Source organism: Chiloscyllium plagiosum, unplaced genomic scaffold (genome assembly GCF_037043375.1).
Source record: "Chiloscyllium plagiosum isolate Xiang-an unplaced genomic scaffold, Cpla_swu_hap1 HiC_scaffold_27, whole genome shotgun sequence".
NCBI lineage: Eukaryota > Metazoa > Chordata > Chondrichthyes > Orectolobiformes > Hemiscylliidae > Chiloscyllium > Chiloscyllium plagiosum.
Window position 1 is genome coordinate 28067089 of NW_028270165.1, and position 18591 is coordinate 28085679.

The 18591-nt window shown below is 47.9% G+C and overlaps 1 protein-coding gene across 1 annotated transcript in view; it reads right to left on the reverse strand.

Moving 5' to 3' along the window:
* LOC122543494 (uncharacterized) overlaps nt 1-18591 on the reverse strand; it is a 112973-nt gene that overhangs the window by 56702 nt on the left and 37680 nt on the right. Inside the window, exons 3-4 of the mRNA XM_087974244.1 lie at nt 16796-16801; nt 6979-9612 (exon numbers count right to left, since the gene is read on the reverse strand). Coding sequence (XP_087830370.1) covers nt 9027-9612; nt 16796-16801 — 592 coding nt within the window. The 3' untranslated portion in view covers nt 6979-9026. Of the gene's footprint in view, nt 9613-16795; nt 16802-18591 lie in introns of the transcript that reaches the window.

The following is an 18591-nucleotide window of genomic DNA, read 5'->3' on the forward strand; positions in this document are numbered from 1 at the left end:
CTTGTTACTGGTAGAGTTGGTGATTCCAATGCATTTATCCCACCCTCCTCTGCAAATGCAAAAATCATACAAAATTCTGCTGCCTCCGTACTTTCCTGCATCAAATCCTGTTCACCGATTTGCACACTTTGGCTCCTGGACGGGCAGTGTCTCAAATTTCAAAATTTGTAACCTCCAGTCACACAATCCTCAAGAAAGCTGCCCACATTGCATTGTGTCCTCAAGTCTCCCTGATTTTAATCACTCCATCATTGGTACTGTGCATGGGTGGGAAACTCTTGATATTCTTTTCCTGAACCTTTTCACCTCTCTCCTGATTAAAGAAGATGCTGCATTTTGGGAAAGCAAATCAGAGCAGGACTTATACACTTAATGGGAAGGTCCAAGGGAGTGCTGCTGAACAAAGAGACCTTGGAGTGCAGGCTCATAGCTCCTTGAAAGTGGAGTCGCAGGTAGATAGGATAGTGAAGGCGGCGTTTTGTATGCTTTCCTTTATTGGTCAGAGCATTGAGTACAGGAGTTGGGAGGTCATGTTGCGGCTGTATAGGACATTGGTTAGGCCACTGTTGGAATATTGCCTGCAATTCTGGTCCCCTTCCTATCGGAAGGATGTTGTGAAACTTGGAAGGGGTTGCGAAAAGATTTACAAGGATGTTGCCAGGGTTGGAGGATTTGAGCTATAGGGAGAGGCTGAACAGGCTGGGGCTGTTTTCCCTGGAGCATTGGAGGCTGAGAGGTAATCTTATAGAGATTTATAAAATCATGATTGTCCATTTATCCTATCAATGCCCAAGTCTTTTCCCAGGGGTGGGGAGTGCAGAACTAGAGGGCATAGGTTTAGAGTGAGAGGGGAAAGATATAAAAGTGATCTAAGAGGCAACCTTTTCACACAGATGGTGATGCGTGTATGGAATGAGCTGCCAGAGGAAGTGGTGGAGGCTGGTACAGTTACAATATTTACAAGGCATTTGGATGGGTATATGAATAGGAGGGGTTTGGAGGGATATGGGCCGGGTGCTGGCAGGTGGGACTAGATTGGGTTGGGATATCTGGTCAGCATGGACTGGTTGGACCGAAGGGTCTGTTTCCGTGCTGTACATCTCTATGACTCTATGCTTGTTAAAAACAGCCTGTCCAGTTAATAATCTCCATCATGTTGCCTTATCTGACTCTGTCAAATGTTTCTTTTGAAAAATCTTCTCTGAAGCCCCTTAGGACGTTTTATCACATGAGGCATATTATACAAATACACGTGGTTACTGGTTCACAGCACCAGTTTGTGCACAGTGAGACTGCACAAACAACAATCTATCAGACAAGTGACTGGTTTTCTTGGTGTTAAGATACACGTGCTTGTCCTGCTGGGGAGGAGCTGTGGAACCCCCTGAGCTCACAGTGGAGCTGACTGAGTTGTCGAACCGGCAGTGAACCTTGAAGAACCGCTATGTGGGATCTTTCCTCTTCATTCACCGACTTCCCAGGTGAAGTTGCTTGCACGGTAAAACCGGTCGCTTTGAACCTCAATCTCACTGTGATCTTTAGTGAAAAGGTTACAACGTTCTGGTATTCATTTCACATGGTTTCTCACCCTTAGAACATATCAAAACGATTCACAACTGATGGACATGGAAAAGATAAATGAGAGGCAGAATAAATTTAACTTTACCTTTTTTTAAAAAAAAGTGTGCAGAAACACAATGACCTGGGAGTGTGTGAACATGATTCTTTGACTGTGACAGGATAAGTTGACCAAGTTGTGTTTTGAAAAAATCTAATAGGTTGCTCATTTATTAATGGACACAGGATATACTAAAACATGGAGTTCTCCTGAATCACTAAATTGGCGCATTGGAATATTGTAATAATTTCTGAGCATTAGACTTTCAAAAAGACGTCAATGCCTTGGGGAGGTAATAGAGGCAATCTCGGAATAATATCAGGGATGTGTGGTTTCTGTTCACTTGAAAAAACTGGAGGAGCTAGGATTGTTCTCCTCACAACAGGGAATGCAGAGGAGCTGAAACATTGGGAGGAGTTTTTCTAACACCCAGGGAGAAACGATTTGGATGCTCAGGTCGCCCATTGAATATCCTTGGCCTTTGACCTGGAAGAGAAAACAGTTTCTTTGTGGTGTGAGATTTCAGATATGGGTGTGACTGAGAAAGCGCTGAGATTCAAAATCCTGCACAGACCGCACCCTACAAATGTATTCCACTCTGGGCACCACACCTGAAGAAGGATAGACTTTTACTAGCCTGAGAGGATGTATGGAGCAGACTGACTTAAATGAGAATTGGAAAGAGGGGATTGAGGGAGGGCTGCTAAAATGAGTCAGTGTCATTACAGCATAGAGCAAGGCCAGTTGGCCCATCGGTTGGCATAAGGTAGATCCATTGAGTTAACAGTGTGGCCTAAAGATGAGTGTAGGAGCAATGGGGTTTAGTTCATGGGGCACTAATACTGTTACTGGGGCAGAGGAAACTGTTCTGGTGGAATAGAAGATACGGGAGGGGGTGGTGGGAAATGTAGGCCGCTGAATCACAAGAATATGGTGGCATTCCAAGGCATCAATTTCAGCAGTCACACCAAAATGTGACAGGAAGGGACAGAGAGCAGCAGGCAGGTGTTTGAACAAAAATCAGCAGGGAGAGAGAGAATGAACAAGAGGTAATAAGGCAAGGTTAATGGTTCTTTACTTACACGTGTGCATCATATGTAACAAGACAACCAAGTTAATGGGATGAAAACAGATTAATGGATATGAACTTATAGGGGACTCAGTAATTAGCACTCCTGCCGGGACGCGAGTTCAATTCCAGCCTCAGGTGACTGTCTGTGTGGAGTTTGCACGTTCTCCCCCGTGTGTGTGTGTGTGTTTCCTCCGGATGCTCCGGTTTCCTCCCACAGCCCAAAGAGGTGCAGGTCAGGTGGATTGGCCGTGCTAAATTGCCCATAGTGTCCAGTAGATCAAGTGAATCGGCCATGGGAAATGCAGGGTTACGGAGACACGGTAGAAAGATGGGTCAGGGCAGGATACTCTTTGGAGGGTTGGTATGGACTCGATGGGTCAAATGGCCTGTTTCCACACTGTAGGGATTCTATGATTCATGACGGACACACAGGAGATCAAAGCTGGGAACTATAACATTCAGGAGCCTCTGACCTTTCAGGAGGACAGGCAGGAAGGCAAGGGGGGGCAGGTTGGATTTATTCATACAAGATGGAATTAGCACCTTAAGTAAGAAATGCTTCTGGATTAGATGATGTAGAATCCAAATGGATGGAGTTAACAAAACACTGATGGGAGTTAGCAATAGATCCCCGAACACTAGCTGTAGAGTAGGACCAAGAATAGATCAGGAGATAACGAGGGCTTTTAAAAAAGGCAATACATAATCATGGGTAACTTTAATCTTATAAATTGGCTGAGGCAGCTGTGAAGAAAAAAATCATTGAGTGCATTTGGGATAGCTTGTTATCCATAATATGTGGATCTAACCGGGGATCATGCTACTTTGGAGAGGACTTATACACTTAATGGTAAGGTCCTAGGGAGCGTTGCTGAACAGGTGTGGTGCGGGTTCATAGCTCCTTGAAAGTGGAGTCGCAGGTAGATAGGATAGTGAAGGTGGCGTTTGGTATGCTTTCCTTTATTGGTCAGAGTATTGAGTACAGGAGTTGGGAGGTCATGGTGCAGCTGTACAGGACATTGGTTAGGCCACTGTTGGAATATTGCATGCAGTTCTCGTCTCCTTCCTATCGGAAGGGTGTTGTGAAACTTGAAAGGGTTCAGAAAAGATTTACAAGGATGTTGCCAGGGTTGGATGATTTGAGCTACAGGGAGAGGTTGAAGAGGCTGAGGCTGCTTTCCTCGAGTGTCGGAGGCTGAGGGGTGACCTTATAGAGGTTTATAAAATCATGAGGGGCATGGATAGGGTAAATAGACAAGGTATTTTCCCTGAGATGGGCAAGTCCAGAACTAGGGGGTATAGGTTTAGGTTGAGAGGGGAAAGATATAAAAGAGACCTAAGGGGCAACTTTTTCACGCAGAGGGTGGAATGAGCTACCAGAGGAAGTGGTGGAGGCTGGTACAACTGCAACATTTAAAAGGCATTTGGATGGGTATATGAATAGGAAGGGTTTGGAGGGATGTGGGCCGGGTGCTGGCAGGTGGGACTAGACTGAGTTGGGATATCTAGTCGGCATGGACGGGTTGGTCTGAGGGGTCTGTTTCCATGCTGTACATCTCTATGACTCTGTGTGCAACAAGCCAGGTTTTATAAGTGATGTCAGACTAATAAATTCCATTCGGGATTGGTGATTATAATTGCTCGAAATTAGCATTTAGTTTGAGAGTGGGAAAGCCGGGACACTAACAGTTGTGTTGAACTTAAAGATGGATACTCACATGGGAACGAGGAATAGCGCTTATGATGCAGTGTTATTTTCCCTGCCTCTGGGCCAGGAGGCCTAGATACATATCCCACCTGTTTCAGAGGTGTGCAACAACATTTCTGACCAGGTTGATCAGAAAATATCTTACATGGGAATGGACACAGAACTGGCTGAAATAGACAGCGAATGGAGTTCACCAGAAACAGATAACCATAGGACAGTTAGCTTAATATCAGTCAATAGGAAAACGTTCGAGTCTATTTGAAAGGATGTTATTTACAAATACATGATATAATCAAACTGAGTCAACATGGCTTCAGGATGAGGAAATTGTGCCGTACAAATGTATTACATTTAAATTTTTTGAAGATATAACAAGCAGGGTAGATGAAGTAATATGTTTGGACTTGCAACACGTATTCAACGATGTAGATCGAAAAGTGTGACGCTGGAAAAGCACAGCAGATCAGGCAGCATCCAAGGAGCAGCTAACTCGATGTTTTGGGCATGAGCCCTTCATCACCTCTCCTGTTCCTCGGATGCTGCCTGACCTGCTGTGCTTTCCCAGCGTCATGCTTTTCGACCCTGACTCTCCAGCCTACCTACACAGTCCTCACTTTCTCCAGGGTACTGCATAAGGCTATTTAATAACGGTCCATTCCGTGGAGGGGGGGGGGGGGGGGGGGGGTTAGTGCATTAGTATCTTTGGAGGATTGTCCAATGAATAGAAAACAAAGCTGGAATGAGGGTGAATCTCTTGGAGCACAGCAATCTGTAATGAGTGGAGCACCACAGGGATCATTTATCTAAATGAGGGAAGGCTGCAAAATGCTGCAGCACTGAGTCATTTGGTGGGGGGTGGGGGGGGGGCGGTGGTTCTGGTGCTTGGATAACATAAACAAAACTAACATACATGTTCAGCAGGTAGGAAGGAAGGAAAGCAGATGGAATATTAGCATTTATTTCAAAGGGAATGGATTCTAAAAATCAGGAGGGGTAGCAAAGATTACACAAAGCACTAGTTACACCAGAACAGGAAATACTGTGAACAGCTTTGGTCACCTTATCCAAGGAAAGCTGTACTGGCTTTGCAGGTAACCCAGAGAAGGTTAATCACAGGTATGGTGAGATTTCTTCTGTTAAATAGTTGACTAGGTTCGGCTGATACTCATTGAGTTTCAGGAAAATGAGAGGAGACCTTATTGGAACATTGAGGACTCTTAGGGGGCTTTACAAGAGGGGTTTCGAGAGTTCAGTACAAGAGGGCGCAATATCAGAGTAACGGGTGCCCATTTAAGACAGAGATGAAGACAAACGTCTTCGCTGGGTACTGAGTCTGCGGAATGCACCTGTAATGACGAGGAATACAAGGCTATCGGCCAAGTGCTGGAAAATGGGATCAGAACAGTATGTGTGGTTGTCTTTGACCGAGGAGGAACAGGGCTGTTCATGCTTGGTCATTCAGTATATTCAAGGCGGAGACAGATGGTGTTTTAAGCAGACGGCAAACTAAGGGTTGTGGGTAAAGACAGGAAAGTGGAGCAGAGAACGATCAGATCAGCCGTGATCCTTGTTGAATGGTGCGGCCAACCTGATGGGCAGGCTAGCCCACCTCTGCCCCTTACACATGACAGTCCACTTCGAAAATCAAGCATTTACCACCCCATTTCTGGTTACTTGTCACTACATTTTGTTTTGTATTTGTGTTGCTGCTGCTCCTGTTATTCGTTGAGCTATACATTTTCTGATAGTTCTGTTGTGTGCCACTGCGTTAAATGTCTTTTCAGAGTCCACGTAAACTACAACATACCATTACCCTCATCAAAGGCCTGTTCCCTCCTCAAAGAATTCCAGGAAGTTAATGCAACGTGACTTTTCCTTGGGAAGTCCATGCTGCCTCCCTTTAATTAACCCACTTTTGTCCATGTGACTATTCATTCTGTCCTGAATTAATATTTTGAAGGAGTCAGCTGTTAAATTGATCGGTCTGGAACTGCTCGGCTTATCCTTCCACCCTTTTTGAAGGGGTGCATGACGTCTGCAATTCTCGAGTCCTCTGGAAGCTACCCGAAGTATAGGAAAGCCAAAATGATCATGGTCAGTGCCCCCTGGGGGTGCCACTTTTACTTTCTTCAGAGTGTCTGGGGTGGTTCTCATCCTGTCCCGGCTGCTTTGCAACTTTCAGGGCTGGACGTTTATCCGTCGCTTCCTCCTCCAAATTTCAAATACTTCCAGTGACTGAGTTACTTCCTCTGTCATCGCGGCATCGGGGGGACATCGGAGTCCTTCGTAATGACTAATGCAAAGTGCTCACTGAACATGTCTGCCGTGCTCTTTGCCACTATGTGTGAATCCCCTTTTTGGTGCCTTTTTTGTTAAATTCACATGTGCAACATGGGAGTCACTGGCTGGCGAGTATTTATTGCCTAACCATAGGAGAATGTGTACAAGGTATGAGCAGGTAGGGAAAGGGGTAGGTTTTGGCTTGTGTGGGACAAAGGCTCAGCTAGCGTGACATGGATCAGGTAAGAACTTGCAGTAAACAATGAGGTGCTGGAGGCAAGGGTCGTGGGTTAAGGAGGTGAAAAGCATTCATTATGTAAAGCCAGTTGACAAGGTTAAGACCATTCATTGTATAACTCCAGATGACTTAATCTTTACTGTTGATGCCCACTGAATGTGATGGTCACCCAATCAATATAGATGTTGCCTATTTGGATGCTGTCCCTGTCAGTGACGATATAATTCATTAAGAAACTGGTGTTCGAGCGAAGACCAAGAACTCATATCTCTGTGCACGTGGGCCTGGAATAAAGATGAAGGAAGTAAAGCCGTACTGTGTCTCTGAGTGTTTGCTTTGACTGATCCGGGGATAGGGAAATGGGACGACACATCGATGCCCCTGACAAAGCGGTGTTGAGCTGCCTTCTTGAGTCTTTGCAACTCATGCGTATAGTTATACTCACAACACCGTTAGGGAGGGAATTCCAGCAATGGTGAAGAAACAGCGATACATTTCCAATCCTGGATGCCGAATGGGAGAACTTGCAGGGGGCGGTGTTCCTGTAAAGCTGCCGTCTTTCTCCCTCTCGTTGGAAGAAGTGGTTTGGGGTTTGCAGTGTGTTGTCGAAGGGTCTTTGGTGAATTATAGACAGTACATATTGCAGCGATGGAGCATTGGTGGTGGAGGGACGGGACGCTTATTGGATGAGTTGCCAAGAAAGTGGGCTGCTTTGTCCTGGATGGTGTCAAGCTTGAATGTTCTTAGAGTTGCACTCATCCAGGCAGGTGGGGAGTATTCCATTACACTGCTGGCCCGTTCCTTGTAAATGGTGAACAGACTTTGGGAAGTCAGGACAGGAGTTATATGCTACTAATCTTGGAAATGCTCTTGTAGCCATTATTTATATGGCAAGTCCAATTGAGCTTCTGGTTGACAGTGGCGGATTCGGTAGTGGTAATGCCATTCAACGTCAAGGGGCAGTGGTTCAATTCTCTCTTATTGGAAATGATCATTGCCTGGCATTTCTATGGTGCAAATATTACTTGCCACTGTTCAGCCAAAGCCTGGACATTGGCCAGATCTTGTGTTTGAGCCTGGACCTCTTTGGTATCTGAGGAGTCACGAATGGGACAGAACATTGCGCAGTCATCGGAAAAACATTCCAGTTCTGACCTTGTGACGGAGGGAAGATCAGTGGAGAAGTAGCCAAAGATGACACAACCCTGGAGGAACTCCGACAGAGATGTCCGAGAGCTGAGGAGACTTGGAGCTGAGGCGCCTGACCTCTAATAACCGCAACCATCTTCCTTTGTACCAGGTATGAGTCTTCCCCACCGATTCTCATTGACTGCAGGTTCACTGGGGCTCCTTGATGCCACACTGGGTCAAATGCAACCTTGACCTAATGGCAGTGATTCTCCCCTCCCCTCTGGAATTCAGCTCTTTTGTAATGTTTTAATCAAATCTGCAATGCGATCAGGGTTAAGTGACCTGGAGAAACCGAAATTGGGTGTCAGTGAGCAGATTATTACTGAGCATATGCTGCTTGATAGCACTGTTGATGACAGCATCCATTACTTTAGTGTTCATTGAGAGTAGACATGATGGGGCAGTAATTGGCCGGGTCGGATTTATCCTGCTTTTTACGGACAACATATACTTGGGCAATTTCCCATATGGGCCCTACGCCTCTTTGACCAACCTTTAACCAAGCAGGTACCTTACTAAGTGTGGTCAGTCTGAATCTGTGAGGCAAAGCATCAAGGGTTTTCCAATCCATCACCTTCTCCTTTTCCACTCTTTGTGTCATCAGATTTCAGCAGCACGAATTTGTGAAGAGAGGAGAGAATCTCACACCGTCATACGATACGGTTCAGATTTTGCTGGAACCGTCAGTTGTTGGACCATTTCTTGCATTTAATTCAAAGTGTTTATGATTGACATGGGTAAAACAGGAAGAAATGGGAGCAGTAGGTCATTCCCCCTTTGGGTCTTCTCCATCGTTCAATATGTTGATGTCTGATCAGCCATCTCAGTGTCCTGTTCCCCACTTTCTCCACGCATCCTTCGATCCCTTTAGCCCCAAGATCTGCACCTGACCCCGAACAGCACCATCCCATCCCTGGAGCTACTCGTGAACTTGCTGGTGTCTCAGCAGGTTGTACGACTGGGTGAATCCCTTCCCACACACGGAGCAGGTGAACAGCCTCTCCCCGGTGTGAACCTGCTGGTGCCTCAGCAGGGCAGAGGAGGCAGTGAAGCCCTTCCCGCACTCGGCGCAGGAGAACGGCCTCTCCCCGGTGTGAACCCGCTGGTGTTGCAGCAGGGCCGACGACTGAGTGAACCCCTTGCCGCACTCGGAGCAGGAGAACGGCCTCTCCCCGGTGTGAACCCGCTGGTGCTTGGTGAGGTCGGAGGATCGCCTGAACCCAGTCTCGCAGTCGGAGCACCTGAACGGTCTCTCGTCAGTGTGAAGAATTTGATGAGATATCAGCTCCCTGGAGCATTTGAAGGACTTCCCACAGCCTTGGCAAGCGAACGGTCTCTCCCCCGTGTGGAGCCGCTGGTGCCTCAGCAGGTGAGATGACCGGGGGAATCCCTTCCCACACACAGAACAAGCGAATGGTCTCTCCCCGGTGTGGACCCGCCGGTGAATTTCAAGGGCGGAGGGGGATTGGAAACCCTCTCCGCAATCTCCGCACCGCCACGGTTTCCTGCCACGGTGAGCGGCTTTTCCTTTCATCCTCCGAATTGGGAGACCCAGTCAGATCCTGGTGTCGTCTGTGCTGTCAGCCTCCTGGCCTTCTAATACACTGTGCAATGAGAACTGGAACAGTAAAAGACGGGTGTGAGGGAGAGGCCACCGAAACACAAAGACATATTGTGAAATGGACTGAAATGAATGTAGCCATCTACAGAGATGGAACCGGGGGCGGGAGGTTACAGTGAAAACTGACAGATTGCTGTAAAAAAACGCAACTGATTCATGTCCTTCCAGGAAGGATACCTGTCACCTGGTCTGGACCCACACAACACTCTGATCTCCCATAATGGAGAGAAAGTGAGGGAGACCGGGGGACTGCAGTGGGACAGATCTTAAACAGCTGCAACCTGAACAAGAAGATTGACAGAGTCTCCCGAACCCCCAATCTCCTCCACCACCTCAAAAGGACCACGGTAGCAAAAGTTTGTGAAGACCACCACAAAACATCCTGACTTGTCTTGAGCAGAAATTTCCTCTGCTTAAACATTGCAAAGACTGAAGCCGTTGACTTTTCAGTCCTCGCTACAAACTCTACTCCTTTCCGACGACTCTAGCCCTCTCCCTTGTAACGGTGAGCCAGACTGTTCACAACCACCTCACAATGAGCTTCCAATCACATTTTCCATCATCTCGAAGGCCGCCTATTCATACCTCGGTAACATTACCCGAATCCACCTTCATCTCAGCTCATCTGCTGCCGAAACTCTTAGCCATTCCTTAGTCACTTCAAGACTTAACCGTCCTAATGCACTGTCAGCTGGCCTCCCACATTCAACCTCACTGTCATCTCGAGGTCATCCAGAACTCTGGTGCGCATATGTTTGCTCACACCCAATTCCGTTCACACATCTGTGACGGTGCTGTCAGGTTAAAAAGGTTATTCTGTCTTTGGGTTTTTTTTTTTTAAGAGAAGTCGTAAAGGCAGAAGTGCTGCAGAGTCTAGGAAGTAACAGGGTAACAATGTGAGGGGAGCGGCCAGTTCTGGGTTTTTCTAGGATTTTTTTTAAGTGTAGCAGTCGCAAGATGTTGGAATCCACAAGAGTCGCAAGCTTCAGTAAAGAATTCCTCGCACTTTCTCTGAGAGCTCTCTCTCGATGTTCTCTTCTGCTGTAAGAATCTGAGTTTGAATTTACCTTCTTGCGGAGAGTTGATGGGATGCTACTGGATTGGAACAGTTAATTAGTAATAGTTACTGTATCGGGTCAGTTAAGTTTTCCAATGTTATTCTAAATTCCGCTTTTGTTTTGTTTGTGTTTCAACTGTAGTGTTTAAATAAGTTCTGTCTTGCCTAAAGCCGAGTGGTTTGACCAGCTGCATCACACCTTGAAGACCCACTTCACATCTACCTTTAAAACTAGAAAAGGTTTGGGTCTGGGCTACCTCCTTAAAATATTTTGAGTGGGTCTGGCCTGGTGTATGACACATCGCACCTGTGTTCACTGACCTACCTTCTGAAGCACCAAAACTTTAAAATTCTCATTCGTGATTTTCAAATTCCTCCTTGGCGCCTGCTTAGCGGTGTTATCGCCTCCAGCCGCGCAAATATCCCGTAGCTGTAATGTCACAACCCTCTGAGTTATCCATGGCCTCTTGAGCTTTTCTAAGAGATTTTAAATCGCTCCACCGTTGCTGACTGGGTCTATATATTGGCGGGTTTTGAGAAGATTTGTAGCCCAATTTGAGGTTCTGGATGTAGGTTTGCTCGCTGAGCTGGAAGGTTCCTTTTCAGAAGCTTCGTCCAGAGGTTCACTGAAGATATTATCCAGTATGGTGACAAAACGTCTGAAAATGAACCTTCAAACTCAGTCAGCAAACCTACATCCAAGGTCTATATACGCCAAGGCCACAAGCTTTGTCTTTTCCTCCCTTAACCTCTCTGCCTCTGACCTTATTTCCCTCAGAGTCATCCTTAAAACTTACTTTTCTGTCTCAGCTGTGGTTCCCTGTCTTACAGTGTGGCCCTGTGACAAAAGTCGCTTTATGACATATCTATGAATGAAATGAATTATTTTATTCTTCAGTAGATCTCATCTAAATACAAATTACTCTTGTCGGTTTGGACACTGATCATAATGCCTGGTTCTGTCATAATACATGGATGAGTAACTGTTGACCTAACAGCATTGCAGGAGCACTTTTACCATGGCATTTGTTCAAACATGGACAACTGGGGATTGGCAATAATTGTTTCTCTCTCGACTGAAACCAGCAGAGTTAATGTTTCACTCGTGTTTCACTAACACAGGGTGAAATATGGAATAAAATTGGTGCAGAATTTGGTCAATACAAGGTCAGAAGTGGAAAAGAAATCGACAATAGCATAGGAGAAACAATTCCTGATGGTGAATTTCAGGCGGGCACGGTGGCTCAGTGGTTAGCACTGCTGCCTCACGGCGCCAGGGACCTGAGTTCAATCCCAGCCTTGGGGTGACCCTCTGTGTGGAGTTTGCACATTCTCCCCGTGTCTGCGTGGGTTTCCTCCGGGTGCTCCGGTTTCCTCCCACAGTCCAAAGATGTGCAGGTTAGGGTGAATTGGCAGCACCTGGTCAGGTAACCTCATTCAGACACAGTCGGCAGAAATAACAACAAATTACTGAACAGAGCTAAAAGGAGGGGTGGATGTTACACACAGCAGGGGGGGACAGAGATGAACCAGAGCAAAGGATGGGCATGGATTCAGGTTAACAGTAAAGAAGCTACACCAGCTCCACAACCATGGAACCTGTCACAGGTAACAGAGAGCAGCACAAAAAGCTCTAAATTATAGCTGAATTTTCAAAACATGCTCACCTTGACAACAATTACTCGGCTGGAGTCTGTCAATAAAACAATATTAGATTAGATTAGATTCCCTACAGTGCGGGGACAGGCATCTGGCCCAACCAGTCCACACCGACTCTCCAAAGAGTAACCCACCCAGACCCATTGTCGTAACCTACATTTACCCCTGAGTGGGGCACACGTATGGGCCTCAGCTATGCCTGTCTCTTTGTTGGCTATGTAGAGCAGTTGATCTTCCGTAATTACACCGGCACCACTCCCCACCTCTTCCTCCGCTACATTGATGACTGCATTGGCGCCACCTCGTGCTCCCGCGAGGAGGTTGAGCAATTCATCAACTTCACCAACACATTCCACCCTGACCTTAAATTTACCTGGACCATCTCTGACACCTCCCTCCCCTTCCTGGACCTCTCCATCTCCATCAGTGACGACCGACTTGTCACTGACATCTTCTACAAACCCACCGACTCCCACAGCTACCTGGATTACACCTCTTCCCACCCTACCTCTTGCAAAAATGCCATCCCGTATTCCCAATTCCTCCGCCTCCGCCGGATCTGCTCCCAGGAGGAGCGGTTCCACCACAGAACACACCAGATGGCCTCCTTCTTTAGAGACTGCAATTTCCCTTCCCACGTGGTTAAAGATGCCCTCCAACGCATCTCATCCACATCCCGCACCTCCGCCCTCTGACCCAACCCCTCCAACCGCAACAAGGACAGAGCGCCCCTGGTGCTCACCTTCCACCCTACCAACCTTCGCATAAACCAAATCATCCGCCGACATTTCCACCACCTCCAAACAGACCCCACCACCAGGGATATATTTCCCTCCCCACCCCTCTCCGCCTTCCGCAAAGACCGTTCCCTCCGTGACTACCTGGTCAGGTCCACGCCCCCCTACGACCCACCCTCCCATCCTGGCACTTTCCCCTGCCACCGCAGGAACTGTAAAACCTGCGCCCACACCTCCTCCCTCACCTCTATCCAAGGCCCCAAAGGAGCTTTCCACACCCATCAAAGTTTTACCTGCACATCCACTAATATCATCTATTGTATCCGTTGCTCCCGATGCGGTCTCCTCTACATTGGGGAGACTGGGCGCCTCCTAGCAGAGCGCTTTAGGGAACATCTCCGGGACCAATCAACCACACCGCCCAGTGGCTCAACATTTCAACTCCCCCTCCCACTCTGCCAAGGATATGGAGGTGCTGGGCCTCCTCCACCGCCGCTCCCTCACCACCAGACGCCTGGAGGAAGAACGCCTCATCTTCCGCCTCGGAACACTTCAACCCCAGGGCATCAATGTGGATTTCAACAGTTTCCTCATTTCCCCTTCCCCCACCTCATCCTAGCTTCTAACCTCCAGCAACTCGATCCCCTGACCTGTCCGGACTTGTCCGACCTGCCCAGCTCCTTTTCCACCTATCCACTCCACCCTCTCCTCCCTGACCTATCACCTTCATCTCCTTCCCCACTGACCTATTGTACTCTATGCCACTCTCTCCCCAACCCCACCCTCCTCTAGCTTATGTCTCCACGCTTCAGGCTCTCTGCCTTTATTCCTGATGAAGGGCTTTTGCCCGAAACGTCGATTTTGCCTGTCCTCGGATGCTGCCTGAATTGCTGTGCTCTTCCAGCCCCTGATTCCATTATTCCACTGATCCGGAATAATGCACCTAACCTGCCCATCCCTGGGCACTATGGGACAATTTAGCACGGCCAATCCCACCCTAACCTGCCCATCCCTGGGCACTATGGGACAATTTAGCACGGCCAATCCCACCCTAACCTGCCCATCCCTGGGCACTATGGGACAATTTAGCACGACCAATCCCACCCTAACCTGCCCATCCCTGGGCACTATGGGACAATTTAGCACGGCCAATCTACCCTAACCTGCACATCCCTGGGCACTATGGGACAATTTAGCACGGCCAATCCACCCTAACCTGTACGGTGGCACAGTGGTTAGCACTGCTGCCTCACAGCGCCAGAGACCTGGGTTCAATTCCCGACTCAGGCGACTGACTGTGTGGAGTTTGCACATTCTCCCCGTGTCTGCGTGGGTTTCCTCCAGGTGCTCCGGTTTCCTCCCACAGTCCAAAAATGTGCAGGTCAGGTGAATTGGCCAAGCTAAATTGCCCGTAGTGTTAGGTAAAGGGGTAAATGTAGGGGAATGGGTGGGTTACGCTTCGGCGGGTCGGTGTGGACTTGTTTGGCCGAAGGGCCTGTTTCCACACTGTAAGTAATCTAATCTAATCTAATCCCTGGGCACTATGGGACAATTTAGCACGGCCAATCCACCCTAACCGGCCCATCCCTGGGCACTATGGGATAATTTAGCACGGCCAATCCACCCTAACCTGCACATCCCTGGGCACTATGGGACAATTTAGCACGGCCAATCCACCCTAACCTGCACATCCTTGGGCACGATGGGACAATTTAGCACAGCCACTCCACCCTAACCTGCACATCCCTGGGCACTATGGGACAGTTTAGCATGGCCAATCCACCCTAACCTGCACATCCCTGGGCACTATGGGACAGTTTAGCACGGCCAATCCACCCTAACCTGCACATCCCTGGGTACTATGGGACAATTTAACATGGCCAATCCACCCTAACCTACACATCCCTGGGCACTATGGACAGTTTGGCACGGCCAATCCCACCCTAACCTGCACATCCCTGGGCACTATGGGACAGTTTAGCATGGCCAATCCACCCTAACCTGCACATCCCTGGGCACTATGGGACAGTTTAGCACGGCCAATCCACCCTAACCTGCACATCCCTGGGTACTATGGGACAATTTAACATGGCCAATCCACCCTAACCTACACATCCCTGGGCACTATGGACAGTTTGGCACGGCCAATCCCACCCTAACCTGCACATCCTTGGACTGTGGGAGGAAACCAGAGCACCCAGAGGAAACCCACACAGTCACAAGGAGAATGTACAAACTCCACACAGACAGTCACCCCCGAGGCTGGAATCGAACAGGGACCCTGGATCTGTGAGGCAGCAGTGCTAACCACTAAGGCACTGTGCCACCCCAAATTATCCTTCTGTATCAAATCCTTAAGCTTGACTTCATTACATCTCACAGCTCTGTCCTGTGAACTGTATAATCGTCTGACATGAAAGCTCAAAAAACTAAAAGCTTAAATTTTCTCAGTATAAAAAACACTTGCGATGATGTCAGACCATGTTACTGGCAGATCCCAGGATGAAATTGGGCCTGACAGAATAGTGAGGATCTTTCTTTCCTGCTGTGGCCATTCACTGAAGCATCAGCAGATACGTTTGCAGGTTTTCTTTTAACAATAAAGCAGAGGTTTTATCCCACAGTGGCTCAGTGGTTAGCACTGCTGCCTCACAGCACCAGGGTCCCAGGTGTGATTCCCACCTCGGGGTGACTGTCTGTGTGCAGTCTGCACATTCTCCCTGTGTCTGCATGGGCTTCCTCCCACAGTCCAAAGATGTTCAGGTTAGGGTGGATTGGCCGTGCTAAATTGTCCCATAGTGCCCAGGGATGTGCAGGTTAGGGGGGATTGGCCGTGCTAAATTGTCCTTTGTGCCCAGGAATGGGCAGGTTAGGGTGGATTGGCAGTGCTAAATTGTCCCATTGTGCCCAGGGATGTGCAGGTTAGGGTGGATTGGCTGTGCTAAATTGTCCCATAGTGCGCAGGGATGTTCAGGTTAGGGTGGATTGGCCGTGCTAAATTGTCCCATAGTGCGCAGGGATGTTCAGGTTAGGGTGGATTGGCCGTGCTAAATTGTCCCATAGTGCCCGGGGATGTGCAGGTTAGGGTGGATTGGCGATGCTAAATTGTCCCATAGTGCCCAGGGATGTGCAGGTTAGAGTGGATTGGCCGTGCTAAATTGTCCCACAGTGCCCAGGGATGTGCAGGTTAGGGTGGATTGGCTGTGCTAAATTGTCCCATAGTGCGCAGGGATGTTCAGGTTAGGGTGGATTGGCCGTGCTAAATTGTCCTATAGTGCCCAGGGATGTGCAGGTTAGGGTGGATTGGCCGTGCTAAATTGTCCCATAGTGCGCAGGGATGTTCAGGTTAGGGTGGATTGGCCGTGCTAAATTGTCCCATAGTGCCCGGGGATGTGCAGGTTAGGGTGGATTGGCGATGCTAAATTGTCCCATAGTGCCCAGGGATGTGCAGGTTAGGGTGGATTGGCCGTGCTAAATTGTCCCATAGTGCCCAGGGATGTGCAGGTTAGGGTGGATTGGCCGTGCTAAATTGTCCCATAGTGCCCAGGGATGTGCGGGTTAGGGTGGGTTGGCCGTGCTAAACTGCCCATAGTGTTCAGGGATGTGCAGGTTACTCCTGACTAATGCACTTAATATACACATTATGGTCGAGCGAGGGAGCCGTGGTTTACTAAGGAAATTGAATCTCTTGTCAAGGGGAAGAGGAAGGTTTATGTAAAGATGAGACGTGAAGGCTCAGTTAGGGCGCTTGAGAGTTACAGGTTAGCCAGGAAGGACATAAAGAGAGAGAGCTAAGAAGAGCCAGGAGGGGACATGAGAAGTCTTTGGCAGGTAGGGTCAAGGAAAACCCAAAAGGTATGACAGCAATAAAAGAATGACTGGGGTAAGATTAGGGCCAGTTAAGGACAGCAGTGGGAAGCTGTATGAGGAGTCTGAAGAGATCGGAGAGGCACTAAATGAATATTTTCCATCAGTTTTCACACAAGAAAAAGACATTGTTGCCGAGGAGAATACTAAGATACAAGCCATTAGACGAAAAGAGATTAATGTTCATAAGGAGGAGGTGTTAGCAATTCCGGAAAGTGTGAAAAAACAGATAAGTCCCCTGGGATGGTGGAATTTACCCAAGGGTTCTCTGGAAAGCTAGGGAGGAGATTGCAAATCCTTTGACTTTGATCTTTATGTCATCATTACCTACAGGAACAGTGTCAGGAGACTGGAGGATAGCAAATGTCCCCTTGTTCAAGAAGGGGAGTAGAGACAACCCTGGTAATTATAGACCAGTGAGCCTTACTTCTGTTGTAGGAAACTTTTGGAAAGGATTATAAGAGATAGAATTTATAATCATCTAGAAAGGATTAATTTGATTAGGGATAGTCAGCACGGTTTTGTGAAGGGTAGGTCGTGCCTCAGAAACCTTATTGAGTTCTTTGAGAAGGTGACCAAACAGGTGGATGAGGGTAAAGCAGTTGATCTGGTGTATATGGATTTCAGCAAGGCGTTCGATAAGGTTCCCCACAGTAGGCTAATGCAGAAAATATAGAGGCATGAGATTGAGGGTGATTTAGCGGTTTGGATCAGTAATTGGCTAGCTGAAAGAAGACAGAGGGTGGTGGTTGATGGGAAATGTTCATCCTGGAATTCAGTTACTAGTGGGGTACCACAAGGAACTGTTTTGGGTCCACTACGGTTTGTCATTTTTATAAACGACCTGGATGAGGGCGTAAAGGATGGGTTAGTAAATTTGCGAATGACACTAAGGTCAGTGGAGTTGTGGATAGTGCTGAAGGATGTTGTAGGTTACAGAGGGACATAGATAAGCTGCAGAGCTGGGCTGAGAGGTGGCAAATGGAGTTTAATGTGGGAAAAGAGTGAGAGGATTAACTTCGGAAGGAACAACAGCAATAAAAAATACTGGGCTAATGATAAGATTCTTGGTAGTGCAGATGAGCAGAGAGATCTCGGTGTCCATGTACATAGATCCCCGAAACTTGCCACCCAGGTTGATAGGATTGTTAAGGAGGAATATGGTGTGTTAGCTTTTATTGGCAGAGGGATTGAGTTTTGGAGCCACAAGGTTATGCTGCAGCTGTACAACACTCTGGTGCGGCCGCACTTGGAGTATTGTGTACGGTTCTGGTCACCGTATTACAGGAAGCATGTGGAATTATTGGAAAGGCTGCAGAGGAAATTTACTAGGATGTTGCCTGGTCTGGAGGAAAGGCCATATGAGGAAAGGCTAAGGGACTTGAGGCTGTTTTCGTTAGAGTGAAGAAGGTTGAGAGGTGACTTAATAGAGACATACAAGATGATCAGAGGGTTAGATAGGGTGGACAGGGAGAGCCTTTTTCCTCAGATGGTGATGGCTAGCACGAGGGGATATGGTTTTAAAGGGGTGATAGATATCGGA